The sequence below is a fragment of the Myotis brandtii genome, unplaced genomic scaffold, assembly GCF_000412655.1.
Source record: "Myotis brandtii unplaced genomic scaffold, ASM41265v1 scaffold240, whole genome shotgun sequence".
NCBI lineage: Eukaryota > Metazoa > Chordata > Mammalia > Chiroptera > Vespertilionidae > Myotis > Myotis brandtii.
The window spans coordinates 4467191-4483126 of record NW_005359064.1 but is presented as its reverse complement, the minus strand read 5'-3'; the positions used below and the strand labels follow the sequence as shown (position 1 = coordinate 4483126).

The following is a 15936-nucleotide window of genomic DNA, read 5'->3' as shown; positions in this document are numbered from 1 at the left end:
GCGAGAGAGGAGGAAGCTGGAAGGCCCGCGGTGGGCACCCAGCCGAGGGGTGTAGGGCAGGGTCCAGGGTCACAAGAGATGAAGGCGTTCTTCTTCTGTATGGCAGGGTCTGTGGCATTGTCATCCCCTGGAACTACCCCCTGATGATGCTTTCCTGGAAGACGGCCGCCTGCCTGGCTGCTGGGAACACAGTGGTGATCAAGCCTGCCCAGGTGGGTATGGGCAGGGCCTAGGGCTGCAGAGGTTATGGGGAGGCACCTGGAAGGGAGCAGCCAGGTGGTTCATTCGCCCTTTGCCCACACCAGTCCTGGTTTCTCCTCAAGAAAGGAAGGTACTGCTGATGAGAGCTGGCCTGCTGTGGGCCCCGCTAACTGCATCACTAGACTGGTCTCACAGCTCTGATCAGAAACCGTTCAGTGTCCCGTGCCATCGTGCCCTGGGAAGAGGGGCTCCTGCCAGACTGGATGCACTGCCCCATCAGGGCCTGCAAAGTCAGGTGGGAGCTGCCTCCAGCAGGACCGTTGGTACCATATCAGGAAGCCTGGTCCTGGAGTGGATAGCAGGCCTGGGAGAGAGGAGGAAGCTGGAAGGGCCAGTACCATAAGCAGACTTCGTGTTCTTTCAGCCCTGGGGTCGCTGTGTCAGGATAACTGTGCTTGTTTGCAGCTGCCTGGTGAGTGGAGCCAGGTATTTCTCCACAGACACGGGAATTCTGGATTGGGGAAGTGGAAACCCTGCTTGGTACCTGTGCTCTGAGACAGCCTGCAGTGTTCTATTAGAGAGCAGGTGCCGTGGTCTCTCAGCCTGCAGTGGTCTCACAGCCTGCAGGGGTCTCATAGCCTGCAGGGGTCTCACAGCCTGCAGGGGTCTCATAGCCTGCAGGGGTCTCACAGCCTGCAGGGGTCTCATAGCCTGCAGGGGTCTCACAGCCTGCAGGGGTCTCATAGCCTGCAGGGGTCTCACAGCCTGCAGGGGTCTCATAGCCTGCAGGGGTCTCACAGCCTGCAGGGGTCTCATAGCCTGCAGGGGTCTCACAGCCTGCAGGGGTCTCATAGCCTGCAGGGGTCTCACAGCCTGCAGGGGTCTCATAGCCTGCAGGGGTCTCACAGCCTGCAGGGGTCTCATAGCCTGCAGGGGTCTCACAGCCTGCAGGGGTCTCATAGCCTGCAGGGGTCTCACAGCCTGCAGGGGTCTCATAGCCTGCAGGGGTCTCACAGCCTGCAGGGGTCTCATAGCCTGCAGGGGTCTCACAGCCTGCAGGGGTCTCATAGCCTGCAGGGGTCTCACAGCCTGCAGGGGTCTCATAGCCTGCAGGGGTCTCACAGCCTGCAGGGGTCTCATAGCCTGCAGGGGTCTCACAGCCTGCAGGGGTCTCATAGCCTGCAGGGGTCTCACAGCCTGCAGGGGTCTCATAGCCTGCAGGGGTCTCACAGCCTGCAGGGGTCTCATAGCCTGCAGGGGTCTCACAGCCTGCAGGGGTCTCATAGCCTGCAGGGGTCTCACAGCCTGCAGGGGTCTCATAGCCTGCAGGGGTCTCACAGCCTGCAGGGGTCTATTAGAGAGTTGGTGCCATGGTCTCCTGTTTGGCTTCAGAGACTAAAGTCCTGGAGGGAAGTGGAGTGAGCAGTGGGATTTGTACATTTGCCACCCCAGCCCCTTACAGAGGGCACAGAGGTAGGATGTCAGAGGCTGCTCATGCACGTCCGGAGGGCCTGAGCAAGGGCCCCCAACAGTGAAGATACCCCCTCACCCCTGAGCCTCAGCCTCTGCATCTGTGCGTTGACAGTAACAGCCCCCTCCCTGCTGCCTTCAGGGGAGTCAGGAAGGGAATGTGAGGTGCACCAGCAGGCGGCTCTCAACAGTGGGCCCAGGAGGTTTCTCACTTCCCCAGCTTCTTTGGGGCAATTTGGCCCCAAGGATATAAAGGTAAAAAAAATAATGATAGTTGACATTTGTAGTATTATAGTGCCTGGAGTTAGGCACTCCTTGAGCATTTTAACATAAATAACGAATTAATACTAGTAGTCATTTACATACATTTGCTTATTTAAGCATCACAACAACCCTCTGAGAGGACCCTCAGCCTCCCCCCTTTTTATGGGGGGCGGCTTTGTCCCTGGAAGACCCCCTCACTAGCCCACTCCCCTTGGAAACACGAACACCTTCCCAGGGCCCACACCTCACAGATCTGGCCCCTGAGCCTGAGGCCTGGTGGTGGGTGGGGCATAGCCTTACCTAGACAGGAGAGTTACCTGGGTCACCAATTAATTCCCTCTTCCTCTAGAAGGTCAATTGCTGCCTGGTCAAGGGCAGGACACCACCCCCAGCAGTGGAGTGGTTATCAGAGTCACAGCTGGACCCTGGAGCACCAGGCTCTCCTTGGCTGAGATGCTGTCAGAGTCCAGCATGTGGGCAACTAAGGTGGCACCACAGCCAGCGAAGGAGCCATTTTTTCTGAGGAGGCAGGAAGTGGGTATGCCCTGCAGCCCTCTGAGTATGATGCCCTGCTGGGCAGTCCTCAGACTCTGCACTCCCTGATGGCTCAGTGTAAACAGTGACACATGCAGAAAGGGGTCCAGGCCTGGCTGAGGGGCTGAAGCCCTGCCAGGAGAAGGTGCCAGAAAGGTACCTGAGGTTAGCAAGCCCTGTTCTTGGCTCCCAGCTGGAGCATGAGGGAAGCTGACTGGTTGGTGGTGCCACTATGATGAGGCATGAACATGGCTTCCCCCAGGGGTCTTCCTGCCATGGCTGCCCCTCCCTGCTTGCGACCTAGGCTGCTGGGAGAAGAGGGCAGAGCCCCACTTCCCAATCCCTTCTGACCCAATCTTCTTTCCTGCCTCCTTAGGTGACCCCGCTCACAGCCTTGAAGTTTGCAGAGCTGACCTTGAAGGCTGGCATTCCCAAGGGCGTGATCAACATCCTCCCAGGATCTGGTAAGGGTGTGAATGGGGACATGGGCATCTGGGGGATCCCGGGCTCCAGGCAGCAGGAGATACACTTGGTCAGAACAGGGCCTGCTGCATTATGTGCCCTGGCAGGTGAGCAGCCCAGTGCAGAGCCAGTGGGAAGGGGGAGGGGTGACCCTGGAGCCTAATTGAAAAGGGGATCTGAGGGTGAATAGGAATTAGCCACATTTGGGGACAAGGTTTATGCAGGGCTTGCGGTAAAGCGGAAGGCCGTGGGATAAGGGGCAAGCTAGTTTCCAAGCATTCCAAACAGGTGGGGTAGTGAATGCCTGGGTCTGCATACCTGGGCCCTCCACACTCAGTCTCTCCATGCCTGGGGCCCTCCTGGCCAGGCTACATCCCCAAGGAAGGCCTTTTGGAGTCTGTGATGCTGGGGCACCACCGCCCCCACAGCCAGGCCAGGCAATCCTTGGGTCTCTGCTGGAGACCCTGTAAAAGCTAGAAATCTGGGCGCCTGCACCCTTGGGTGTCTACCTTGATAGGTTGAAAGCTACATGTGGACTGTATGAGTTTGCTTGGGCTGTCGTAACAAAGTGCCACAGACTGGGGGCCTTAAACAATAGGCACTGAGCCCTGGCTGAGTAGCTCAGTTGGTTAGAGCCTCGTCCTGATACACCAAGGTTGTAGGTTTGATCCCTGGTCAGGGCACATACAAGAATCAATCAATGAATGTATGTATGAATAAGTGGAACAACAAATCAATCTCTCTCTTTCTCTCTCTCTCTCTTTCAAAATCAATAAATTTAAAAATACACAGACATATCTTTCTCATAGTTCTGGAGGCTAAAAGTCTAAGATTAAAGTGTGAGAAGGGTTGGTTCCTTCTGAGGCTTCTCAGGACCTTTCCGCTGCGCGTGCCTGTCTAATCTGCTCTTGTAAGGACACCAGTCGGATTGTGTTAGGCATCGCAACCCTGATTGGATTGGTTGATGACCTCATTTTACCTTGATTACCTCTTTAAAAAGCCTGTCTCCAAATACAGTCACATCTGAAAAACTGGGGATCAGGGCTTCATCACGTATTCCAACAGTAGGCAAAGGTAATGGCCACCATAGCGAGGAGGTATCTTCAGACCCAAAGATGAAGCAGGCCACTCCATAGATATAACAGAATTTACTGGAGGGTAATTTACTTATGGAAAGATTGGGTCAGAGTGGAAGGGAGGACCCAGCAACTCTGCACAGACCCGATAGTGTACTTTTTTATAGTATAACTCGGGCACTAAAAACTGACAGGCTAAAGCAGCGGTTCTCAACCTGTGGGTCGCGACCCCTTTGGGGGTTGAACAACCCTTTCACAGGGGTCGCCTAAGACCATCAGAAAACACATATATAATTACATATTGTTTTTGTGATTAATCACTATGCTTTAATTATGTTCAATTTGTAACAATGAAAATACATCCTGCATATCAGATATTTACATTATGATTCATAATAGTAGCAAAATTACAGTTATGAAGTAGCAACAAAAATAATTTTATGGTTGGGGGTCACCACAACATGAGGAACTATATTAAAGGGTCGCGGCATTAGGAAGGTTGAGAACCACTGGGCTAAAGGGACGAAGGATGCAATAGCACCTGGGGCCATACCTCCTGGTGGTCTTGTGATAGGTGATTGTTTATAATAGATGCTATTACCACTTTGATATTTATCTCAGTTGTCAGCCATTCACGGCTGTTACTAATGAAGATATTTATGGCTACATTTAAGGAACACAGATAATCGTCTAGAAAGCTTTGGTATACTTGCTAAAGACAGTGAGGTTGGTCAAAGGCCACAGCATGAAGCTTAACAATGAAATGAAATCCAGGACATAGAGATGGAGTTGATTTTGTTCACATCTACATCTATACAGTATGGATTTTGAGAAGATATAATTATGCTCTAACAGGGAGCAAGACCCAGAGAACCTCAGGAACCGTCATTGCTAAGCACACAGAACATGGCCCAGAGTTCTGGCCTCGGGGTGGACCTGAGGGTAAAGGGGCTCATGCCTCTCCACCCCAGCACCTGGAGACCACCCTGACTCCCTCTCCTCCCCTGCCTACTCCCACCCACAGGCTCATTGGTTGGCCAGAGACTCTCAGACCATCCTGATGTGCGAAAAATTGGGTTCACAGGCTCCACAGAGGTGGGAAAGCACATCATGAAAAGGTAGGTGGTGGGGGTGTGTGGGAGAGGCCACCATGTGGCGCTGGTCCTGGCGTCTGGAACTGGACGATGCTGTGCGTGAGCTCGATCCTGCTCCTCAGCCTCCATGAGCACGCAGTTCCCACAGGCCAGGCTAACAGGCTCTGATTTCTAGTGTGTGGCACACTCTTGGCATGGCCGGTGGTAGCTGCTCGTGGTGCTCACTTGGATGGGTGGGATGCTGGAGCTCCGGTGGCTGCGGAGCGCCTGGGATAGAGCTGTCTTTCCCTGGGTCAGTTCTGAAGCCCTTGACCCCACAACTCCACGAGCCTCTCTGTGCCCCTCAGCCCTGCACAGGCCCTCTGAGAGCCAGCCTGGGCCACAACCCCCTTCTCAAGTGGGCACCATGCTTTTACCAATCACAATGGCCTTGTGTAACGTCCACTTTTGGGTCAGGAGCCACAGCCAGTTGGCTGGTGGGCCATGTCTTTAGGGTCAGTAGAGGCTGATGTCGCAGCCTGTGACGCACCAGGCAGGGCCGGCTGTTCTGATTGATTTTGAGTGCAGCAGAGCAAGCGTTGGTATTGAAGAGAAGGACGGTGGAGAGAGCGAGGGACTGAAGGATGGACAGGCAGACAGATGGATGACAAAGCAGGGGAGGTAACTGCCAGTAGTCGTAGCAGTTCATTTACCTCTTCTGGTTCTAAAGCTGGCCAGTCTCTTCATGTAGGTGACAGTCAAGTCCAAATGCGCGTGTGAAAGTGCAGAGGGAGGACTCAGGAAATGTCCGCTCTGAGAACTCCAGGGAAGAAGGGTTTGGTGAGCAGCATCCGTGGCTCTGCGGCTGCTGTCTTCCCGGGGTCCTCTCCACGCCCCTGTGGCTGGTGCCTGAAACAGGAGAGTCCTCCTTCTGCAGTCAGTCCTGAGCGAGGAGCCCCCTGCCCTGTGTGATGCCTTGTTTTCCTCTGGCCCAATCCACTGAGGACAGTATCAGTAGGCCCGTTTCGTGTCCACTGAGGCAACAGGCACAGGACCCCCAGCTACTCCCTGTTGGCACCATCATTAAAAGCCCGACAGTACTACAGCTGCGCCAGGAGGGAATGACTCTGTGTCTGATTTATTAGTTTGACATGGAACACCTAGTTCATGCTCAGACAAATGCCTGCCCACTCCGGCGGGCCTTAGGCTCAGGTGGATGGGGTCAGACAAAGGCACCGTGGTGACGGGAGCTTGGGTTTTACATGGGGCTGTCAGGGCAGGCACCCTAAAAAGACAGCTTGGGAATAGAGGCCTGCAGGAAGTGAGAAATGAGCTTCAGGGACATCTGAAGAAGGAGTGACCAGAAGGGGGAGCAGTGAGAGCAAGGCCTGAGGTGGGTGTGGGCTCGGGTGTTGGAAGAGGAGGAAGCACAATGGAAGCCAGTGAGTCAGGGCGGCAGCAAGGAGTAGTTGGCCAGGGAGGGGTGGGGAAGGTGCTGGGCCTGGTCTCCCATGGGGCTCCCTCTACCCCTCTGCTTGCTCTTTCAAGTGAAGCATGCTTTGGAGCTGCCCTTGGCCCCCTCTTCCTCGAGCCCTGCGTACCCATCTGCATGGACCCAACCCCACCTACACCGTTTCTTTCAGCTGTGCCCTGAGCAACGTGAAGAAGGTGTCCCTGGAGCTCGGTGGGAAGTCACCCCTCATCATCTTTGCTGACTGTGACCTCAGCAAGGCTGTGCAGATGGTGAGGGCTGGCCTGTGGGGTGAGGGAGCGAATAGGGAGCAATGTGGGGAGGAGGCTTTCTCTGATTCTTCAGTCAGACTTACACATTTAACCTAAACTGTGGTGTCACCACAAGCATAGACTGTGGCCGGAAGGGGTCTTGGGGACAAGGAATGACGTGTACCCTCTAAAGCCAATTTTCCAAGAAGTTTCATAGCTGTAAGGATAACGGGAATCAGCTTCCTGAATCGGGAAACGTGCTGGAACCAGTGCAGCAACCTTTCCTGCCCCAGAAAAGCAAGGCAGAGCCCTGGACCCGGGCACAGCCCTGCTGACAGCGATCCACCCCAGCCTTTGGCTGTGTCCACACTTGCCCAGCTCTGCCACAGGCTCACTGGGCAGCCTCGGGCAAATTGCGTAACCTTCCTAGGCCTCTGTGGTCTCACGTGTACCATGGGAGGATAGTAGACCTCCCTCCTATGGCTGTTACAAGGATTAAACAAGCGGTTATGTCTGAAGGACTTAGGATGGCGGCCGCACGTGTCAGGGGCTGTGCGTCAGTTCTTCTTACGTTAGTATTGCCCCCTTGTCATTGTTATGCCTCAGTCAGTCCCCTGGCTGAACAGAAAGGCCCCATTCAGCCAGGCGCCCAGATATGCCCCCCCCCCCATCTCAGCCCTATTGTACCGTGGAGGGTGATGTGACACCCAGCACGGACACGGAAGGGAGCCCAGCCTCACCAGATGGGGAAACCAAGGGAGGCCAGCCCCCCAGCTCAAGATCTTGGCCCAGGATCTGGGGCCAGGCAGTCCCAGCTTTCAGGAGAGCTGCGCAGCCAGCCTCTCGCCCCTCCCCTGGTCCCCCACATGGAGCTCCTCAGGTCCCCAAAGCAGGCTCCCCTGGGCCTGTGTGCACATTTATCCGGACTCCTGCCAGGAGTTCCCTCAGGCTGGGCTGGCAACCCATCCCTTCCACGGCGGGCTGGCTGCCTGCCTTTGCCCACCCTCTGCTGCCCGCTCCATGCTAACAGACTTGCCAGGCTCAACTCCATGGGTGTGGGCTCTGACTCCCCTTGAGTCACACCAGGGAGCCCATCCAGTGTGCAGGGTCCCCAGGCTCACTCCACTTCGCTTCCTCTTCTCCACTCTCTGCAACATGGACACAGGCCTTGTCCCCCAGGGCAGGTCACCCTTTGCCTCTCCTCTCAAGGTGACTGAGGAATGGGGACAGTGCATGTGCCCAGCACTGGCTGGGCCTGGCCACCTCAGGAGGCCAGGACACGGGCATTCCTCCCCTTTCCTGTATGAAGCGGGTACCGGGCCCAGTGGGAGTGGAGAGCCGGCACCTCTGGGAGCAGCTGTAATCCAGCATTCTTGTCTATGTGCGGAAGGGGATGAGCTCCGTCTTCTTCAACAAAGGCGAGAACTGCATTGCCGCGGGCCGGCTCTTCGTAGAGGACTCAATACACGACCAGTTTGTGCAGAAGGTGGTAAGTTCCGCCACTGGGCCTCAGCGGTGCTGGTGCTTCGGGGCAGTCACCTGGCTGCAGGGGCTGGGCCAGGTGGAGTTGGGCACCAGCCACCTGGAACAGGGGAGCTGTATCGAGTTTCACTGGATTTTATTACTTTAGAAACCCAGCAGCTGAGATTGACATAAACACAAAGGGTTTATCTTGGGCCAGGTCCCTAGCAGTGGGGCCTGAGCCAGGAACCCATGTGGCTACCAAAGGTGAGCGCTCACACGAAGCCTGGGAGGTGCCAGGGTCCAGGAGGGAACGGGGACGGAGGACGTGGTCTCGGGTGACGTCCAGCCTTGGCCTGACCCACAGACAGGAGATTTGGAGCACAAGTGACACCATGCAGGTGTGCTCCTGGGGTTGAGGGGCCAGGCTTTTGTCTCCTGTCAACAGTTGTTGACTGTGGCCTGTCCACCGGCTGGAGGAGGCAGCCCCTGTCAGCTCTGAGACCTGTCAGCAGCCACCTCTCACGGCCGCTGCGGAGGGGGTGCCCACAGTAAAGGGGGTGGGTGGGGGCTGACAGCATCTCCTACCTTCTCACAGCATAGATACAGAGAGGAGAATCACTCTTTCCCCGGCAGTGCTGTTGGAAAAGGCTGCGGGGAAGAGTGCGGGCTGATGGCTTCGGGTCTCTGGTCCACCCGGATCCATTCAGGCCTAGCAGGGCGTGGGGACCTCTGGTTGGCTCAGCTTCAGCCAAGAGCCCCTCTGCCCTTCGTGTCATGGAGAGCAAAATCGAATCCCAGTGGATACGAAAGGGGATGCTGGGGGCACAGCCTCTATGTGCAGGTTTAAACAAACTGTGTTTAGGAAACGAGGAAAAGAGAGAGAGTAGGCTGGGGAGAGGGTGGGACTGCTGTTAGGAAGGCGTTCCTGGAGAAGATCTTGAATACTTGGGTGAAAATGGGAAAGGCGGTGAAGAAAGGGACCGATTTTCTAAAAGGGAGTGTAACAGCTTTGGGGAGTGTAACTACTCCCAAACCTAGTAGCTGGAGATGACAGCTGCTCACACAGCCCACGCTCCTGTGGGTTGGCAGAGTGGACACCAGCCCAGGTTCGCCTGAGCTTGTCACACGTCTGCGGTGAGTTGCCAGGTCAGCGGGAGCACTTGGCGACTACGCTGGGTGGCTCATCCTTGTCCTTGCGGTTCTCTCTGTTCTGCAGTGTGTGCTCGGGCACGTGCAGGGCCCATGGCAGGGCTCCCGAGAGCGGGAGTGGAGCTCACTCAGCTCCACTGGGGGGGGGCAGGGCTCGGATTCCCAAATGCAGGGAGTGAGCTGCACATCCAGGAGACGCCCCAAGGTTGCTCTTGCTGTCCCGGGGAGACAGGCAGGAGCAAGCGAGGCCTTCTCCCAACTTGGGGACTCTTCAGGACCGTCAGAGGAGCTAAGGGGCCCTGGCCGGAGGGCAGGGGTTTGGGACTGAATGCCTCCTGCATCCTATTAGGCTGGGCTGGGGGTATGGAGCCTGCACAGGAGTGAAGTGGCCCTGGCTACAGAGGAGGAGGCCAGTCGGGCCTTACCTCGAAGAGGCTACAGTTAGGGCAGAGATGTCCTTGCTCCGTCTTAGGAAACCAAGGAAGGAGCTGGGGAGCGGGTGATAATTACGGGAGGTGCTGACTCTAGCCTAGAGCCCTGACTATCCGGTGCTGCCCCTCTACCCCCACATGATGGCTATGTTCACCTGAATTCCTTTTCCTATCACAGCATCCCACACCCCGATCTTTTCTGTCTCTCTCCATCCCAGCCCCAGAATCGGCAAATACATCTGGTACACCCCATGAGGAGACCCAGGCCATCTCTAGGTAGCAAAGCCCAGACCTACTTGTATGTTGGCTTCCTGGAGAAGGGGGCCTTCAAGTTCGATTCTGAAGCAGACAGAAGTGGGGGTGAGCGGGGTGGACTCAAGGCCCAGGGTTCTCCATTCCACTCAGCGCCTGTCCCACCTTGTCACCAGGGCCTTGCATATACTGGACTCCCGGGATAAGCCTTCCTTCAGCTTCTTAGTCCGTGAAGCTGGGTGCAGGACCAGTATACAGACTGTGCTGCCCCCAGCCCGGCCTCCCTCACTCACAGGCACACCTGCCTCTCTTTTCCATTCACCCATATCCCTGCACAACTGTGTTTCCCAGTCCATCTGACACTGGGCTCAGGTCTCCTTGCACGTAGCATACTGAATTTCAGCCTGGGAGGCAGGCTGGGAACAAGAATATGGAATGTCCTGAGTGCCAGAAACCGGCGTGTGGACTTACTTTTTTTAAAAAAAATGACTGTGCTGCCCCCAGCCCGGCCTCCCTCACTCACAGGCACACCTGCCTCTCTTTTCCATTCACCCATATCCCTGCACAACTGTGTTTCCCAGTCCATCTGACACTGGGCTCAGGTCTCCTTGCACGTAGCATACTGAATTTCAGCCTGGGAGGCAGGCTGGGAACAAGAATATGGAATGTCCTGAGTGCCAGAAACCAGCGTGTGGACTTACTTTTTAAAAATATATATATATATTTCTTTATTGATTTCAGAGAAGAAGAGAGGAGAGAGAGATAGAAACATCAATGATGAGAGAGAATCATTGATTGGCTGCCTCCTGCACGTCCCCCACTGGGGATCAAGCCCGCAACCCAGGCATGTGCCCTTGGCCGGAATCGAACCTGGGACCCTTCAATCCGCAGGCCGACGCTCTATCCACTGAGCCAAGCCGGCCAGGGCACGTGTAGACTTTCTTCAGGGGCCAATGGTTGGTCCTGAAAATGCAAACATGGGAAGGGGGTCAGTTACTGAGCAAAGTCAGAAACTGCAGCCGCTGAGTGAGACCTGACTGGGAGGACTTTCCGCAGGTAGAAGAGGTGAAGAAGATGAAGATTGGCAACCCTCTAGACCGGGACACCAACCATGGGCCGCAGAATCACCAGGCCCACCTCCGGAAGCTGATAGAGTACTGCCAGCGCGGCGTGAAGGAAGGGGCCACTCTGGTCTGCGGTGGGAATCAAGTTCCTCGGCCAGGTCAGTCAGAGCACTGCGGGCCCACTTGGGCAGACTGAGGCGGCAGGCAGCATGGCCTGTGGTTTCTTGCTCAGCTCTAACAGGAGGTATGTGAAGGCCTGGTGCCTGCACAATCAGACTCCCAGGTCTCAGGCCCCATGCAGTCTCTTGGATGGGGTGGCCTTGGCTAGCTGGACACCTGCCAAACCAGGTGTGGGACCTGCAAGGTGAAGGCTGGTTTAATCTATATTGTAGTGGTCTCTGACTTGCCACTAACGTCACTGTATCCTTGACATTCTTCCTCCCGTGGGTTCCATGGCCCCTGCACAATCAGACTCCCAGGTCTCAGGCCCCATGCAATCTCTTGAATGGGGCGGCCTTGGCTAGCTGGACACCTGCCACACCAGGTGTGGGACTGGCAAGGTGAAGGCTGGTTTAATCTATATTGTAGTGGACTCTGGCTTGCCACTAACGTCACTGCATCCTTGACATTCTTTCCTCCCGTGGGTTCCATGGCTCTGGAGTGCATGGTTTTCCCATCTTTGGCCATTACTTCTTGGCAGTTGCTCTTTGCTGGAAGCTCCCTCTTAAATGGAGGTAGATCCCCAGGTCTGTCCTGAGTTTGAAGCACTTCTCATGTTAGACACTTTTCCTAGACCAGTGGTCGGCAAACTGCGGTTTGGCAAACCGCGGCTCGCGAGCCACATGCGGCTCTTTGGCCCCTTGAGTGTGGCTCTTCCACAAAATACCGGCTCTTCCACAAAATACCGACTTCTGGGCATGGGCCACGAAGTTTCAATCGCACTGTATGTGCATGCCCGCACGTGGTATTTTGTGGAAGAGCCACATTCAAGGGGCCAAAGAGCCGCATGTGGCTTGCGAGCCGCAGTTTGCTGACCACGGCCCTAGAGGACCTCACTCTCAGCAATGGCTCGGATGCTCCCAAATATCTGTCTCCAGGCTCCTCCTCACTCAGCATTCCTGACCACCTGGACACCTCCACCTGCATGTCCCCCAGGCCCTTCAAACTCAAGGGTACTAAGTCCATCACATCATCACAGCAGCCCCAGAACCAACCTGATCCCAGACACACACACACACCAGTATCTCTAGAACCTTCCATTTGATTAAGTCAGCAGAGCCAGAGGGGCTGGAGCCACAGGTATGGACTGTGTGCGCTGCTTCCCCTTAGACTGCCTGCTCCAGGGGCACAGGAGCGCATGTCACCAGAAAAACCCAAGTCTTTGTCATAGTCTGGAGCTTCTGTGCTGGTCTTGGACAGACTTGGACTCCAATGTCCGCTTTATCATAGACCAACTCTAAGCCTCATTTTCCTCAGCGGCATTTAGTTGAAAGGGTTGTGAGGCTGAAGTGAGCTCACATGTCTGGGACAGGAAAGCCATGCACAGAGTGTGGCATCACCATGCAGGTATCACACATGGCATTGCTGGAGTGGGATGTGCGTGTGGCTGGCGGGACCCAGCCTGGAGGGGAGAGGCTGCTGGAGGAGGGCTTCCCCATGCCGTGGGCCTCTGTCTCCCCCACAGGTTTCTTTTTCGAGCCAACCGTTTTCACGGACGTGGAGGACCACATGTTCATAGCCAAGGAAGAGTCCTTCGGGCCTGTCATGGTCATCTCTCGGTTTGCCGATGGGTAGGGAATCCTGCTTTTGTCTCTCAAGAGCCTGATGTTTTGCCACGTGTTACGGGTTCTCCACATGAGCTTGTGGGAACTCAGGAGGGGAACTCAGACAGGTGGGGGGCTGCGTCAGCCACTGAGGTGAGGAGAGCCCCAGGGCACTGGCAGGGCTTTGGGTCCCCAAGTGAGCATTCCTCAGCCTTTGGGTGTCTCTCCTGGTGTGTTTGGGCTGTGTCCTCATCATCTACGGCCGTGTGATAAACCACCCAAGGCAGTGGCTTGGAATAGCGACAGTTATTTATTTCACTCGTGAATAATCTGCAATCTGGTTAGGGGCTGACTGCCTCTGCTCTGTCTCAGGTCCGGGACTCAGTGTCGATACCTGGAGTGGTTGTCTTTGTGTGGGTCCGGCCTCCCTGAAGGCTCTCTTCCCCATGGCAGCCTCAGGGCCTCCCACACTGAAGTTGGGTGGATGTTTCAAGGCTTCCCAAGACCCATTGATCAGCCTCAGAAATCCTAAAACCTAATTTTCACCACGTTCTTTTGGCCCAGCAACTCACCAAGGCCAGCCAGGTTGAAAGGGGGAGGGATTGGCTTCTGTGGCCATATTTGAACTACCACACGTTCTTTTTATGGACTGTTATTTTTCAGAGAAGAGCTTTTGGATAGATTACAAAGTCATATCTCCTCCTAATGCACTATACTTTCAAAAAATTACAAAAATTACCATCACATTCTGATTGTATTAGAGTAAGATGCTTTTCTGCCATCTACCGAGCAAATATTGTGCTAAATCTTCAAGGGACACCTGGACATGGCTCCCTGGGGGATACCCAATGCATGTGCACTTCCCGGTGTGGTGGGGGCCTCGCCAGCCTCCTCCGGGCCCCTCTCCCCCTGTCTGTAAAGTGAGGGACTCACCCTTGGTGACCCGAAGGGTCCTTGTGGCCGACTGTGCAAATCCAACTCTGTCCTTCCTCTTCTCTTTAACTTTGTCCCCTTCTCTCTGCTGCCCTGTCTCCTCCACGTTTCTCCTCAGAAGGTCCTGAGTGGTGGGAAGTTTGGAGGGGGCCAGGCTCCCCTTGGGAGAGAGGATGCAGGTCTCCCCGAATCCCGTATCCAATGCTGTCCTCCAACCCTCCTTCACCAAGTTCTTTCTGGATTTTCCCTGCAGCGACATGGACACTGTGCTGTCTCGGGCCAATGCCACAGAATTTGGCCTGGCCTCTGGCGTCTTCACCAGGGACATCGGCAAGGCCCTGTACGTCAGTGACAAGCTGGAGGCAGGCACCGTGTTCATCAACACGTACAACAAGACCGACGTGGCCGCTCCCTTCGGAGGCTTCAAGCAGTCTGGATTTGGCAAAGACTTGGGTAACCTAACCCTAAACATCTGCTTTAAGCCACTTGGTGCCAGGCCCTGTCCCTGGGGCAAGGGTGTAACATTGAAAGATGGTTGTTGACGCTGACTTCTTACTGGGAAAGGACAGTGATAATTCAGGCAGTAAACAAGATCCTTCTAGGAAGTGAGGGATGCTGGAAAGCAGACAAGTCAGAGTAATCCAGGCGAGGAGACTGGGAGGGCAACTTTAGGCAGGGACCTTGGAGGACCTGTCTGAGACCCCAGTGGTGGGAGGAGCCATAACAACCTGAGGATGTGTGTTCCTGGAAGAGGGGAGGCAGGTCCTGAAGGCATCAGCTTTGGTCTCGGAGCTGCAGAGAGAGGCTGGTGTGTGTGTGGGGGAGTATGACAGGAAGAGAGCAGGCCCAAGGGGTAGGCAGGGGCCACATCAAGGGACCCAGGGGCCACAGACAGGCCTCGGGCTTCATCCTCAGAAAGAGGAGAAGCCACAGGGCCAAGTGTGCCCAGTGGTACAGTGTGAGTCCCTAGTGTAGAGACAAGGTCATTCTAGGTGGCAAGCAGAAAGCAAGCCGGGCCTGACCTCCTGGGAAAGTGGAGTTCTGCTCCAGCACCCTCTCTCCTTGGGCTACCGTGTAACCAGGGTGTGGCCCACTCCCCCATCCTGCCACTCCGGAAGCCAGCAGTTGGGGATCATAGCTCTGATGCCAAGCTTGGCAGGGAGCAAAGGTATGAGAGAGCAGCACACTGTCTCTGAGAAGCCTCCAGCCCTTCTGGCCTCCCCTGCCCAGCTCAGGGTCTCCAGGGAGGTTCAGGCTGAGGCTGAAACCAAAGGGTAGTTACAATTTTATTTTTCCTTCCCTCCCTCTTTCAAACCCTGAGGAAAGCTCCAAAGGCTCTCATGAAAGGGCCCAGCAATACCCCCCAAGCCTGACTGTCTACAAATATTATGCATGCAGAACCGGGTGCACGCATGCACACACACGTATGCACATGCATGCTGACCACCTCTGCCCCCTCTGTCCTTGCCTCCCCTGGCCTACCTTCCTGGTGTCCTCCACAGAAATCCACGAGGACCATCATCCTCCACGGAGGCCACGGGTCCCCAGGATAGGATCTCTGTCACTTATAAGTCTGCCTCCTGCACCCCTAGACCTTCCTCCCACTGTCCCTGTGTCCTGTGCCTACAAACCAGCCCTTCCAAATAGCCCACCTGGGATGGGCCAGAGACCTCAGTGGGCCTCAGCTGGTGGTGAGAACAGTGTGGGCAGCAGCATCAGGAAGCTTGGCTTCTGGAGTGAGCGCCTTAGCAGGTGGGGGAGTTGTCAGGCAGCCACAGGCCTCTCATGCTGGGTGTGGGGCTGAAACACACCAGCCACATAGCTCAGCCAAGTTCCGGGGGTCCCAGGGACCCTGTGAGGCACCCCTTCTCCCAGTCCCAATTTGATCTGGATTAGCTGGGAGGCAACAGTGGAGAGGCTGCACACCTGGGTAATAGGAAGGCACCACGAGGGCATCAGGGCTGCCCTGGAGCTGATAAGGCTGCCCGCCCCCCGCCCCCACTTAGGCAGGTGGCTGGAGCTGGGGAAGTCTCCGAAACAGTGATCTCAGATTGGTTCTGTATCCTGAGCCTGTTGGG

At 55.7% G+C, this 15936-nt stretch overlaps 1 protein-coding gene across 1 annotated transcript in view; it reads left to right on the top strand.

Moving 5' to 3' along the window:
- Positions 1-15936, top strand: part of ALDH1L1 (aldehyde dehydrogenase 1 family, member L1) — a 44327-nt gene that overhangs the window by 27883 nt on the left and 508 nt on the right. The window contains exons 15-22 of the mRNA XM_005866930.2: positions 107-212; positions 2846-2933; positions 5032-5125; positions 6724-6823; positions 8193-8291; positions 11155-11320; positions 12847-12952; positions 14112-14311. Coding sequence (XP_005866992.1) covers positions 107-212; positions 2846-2933; positions 5032-5125; positions 6724-6823; positions 8193-8291; positions 11155-11320; positions 12847-12952; positions 14112-14311 — 959 coding nt within the window. The remainder of the gene's footprint in view (positions 1-106; positions 213-2845; positions 2934-5031; positions 5126-6723; positions 6824-8192; positions 8292-11154; positions 11321-12846; positions 12953-14111; positions 14312-15936) is intronic.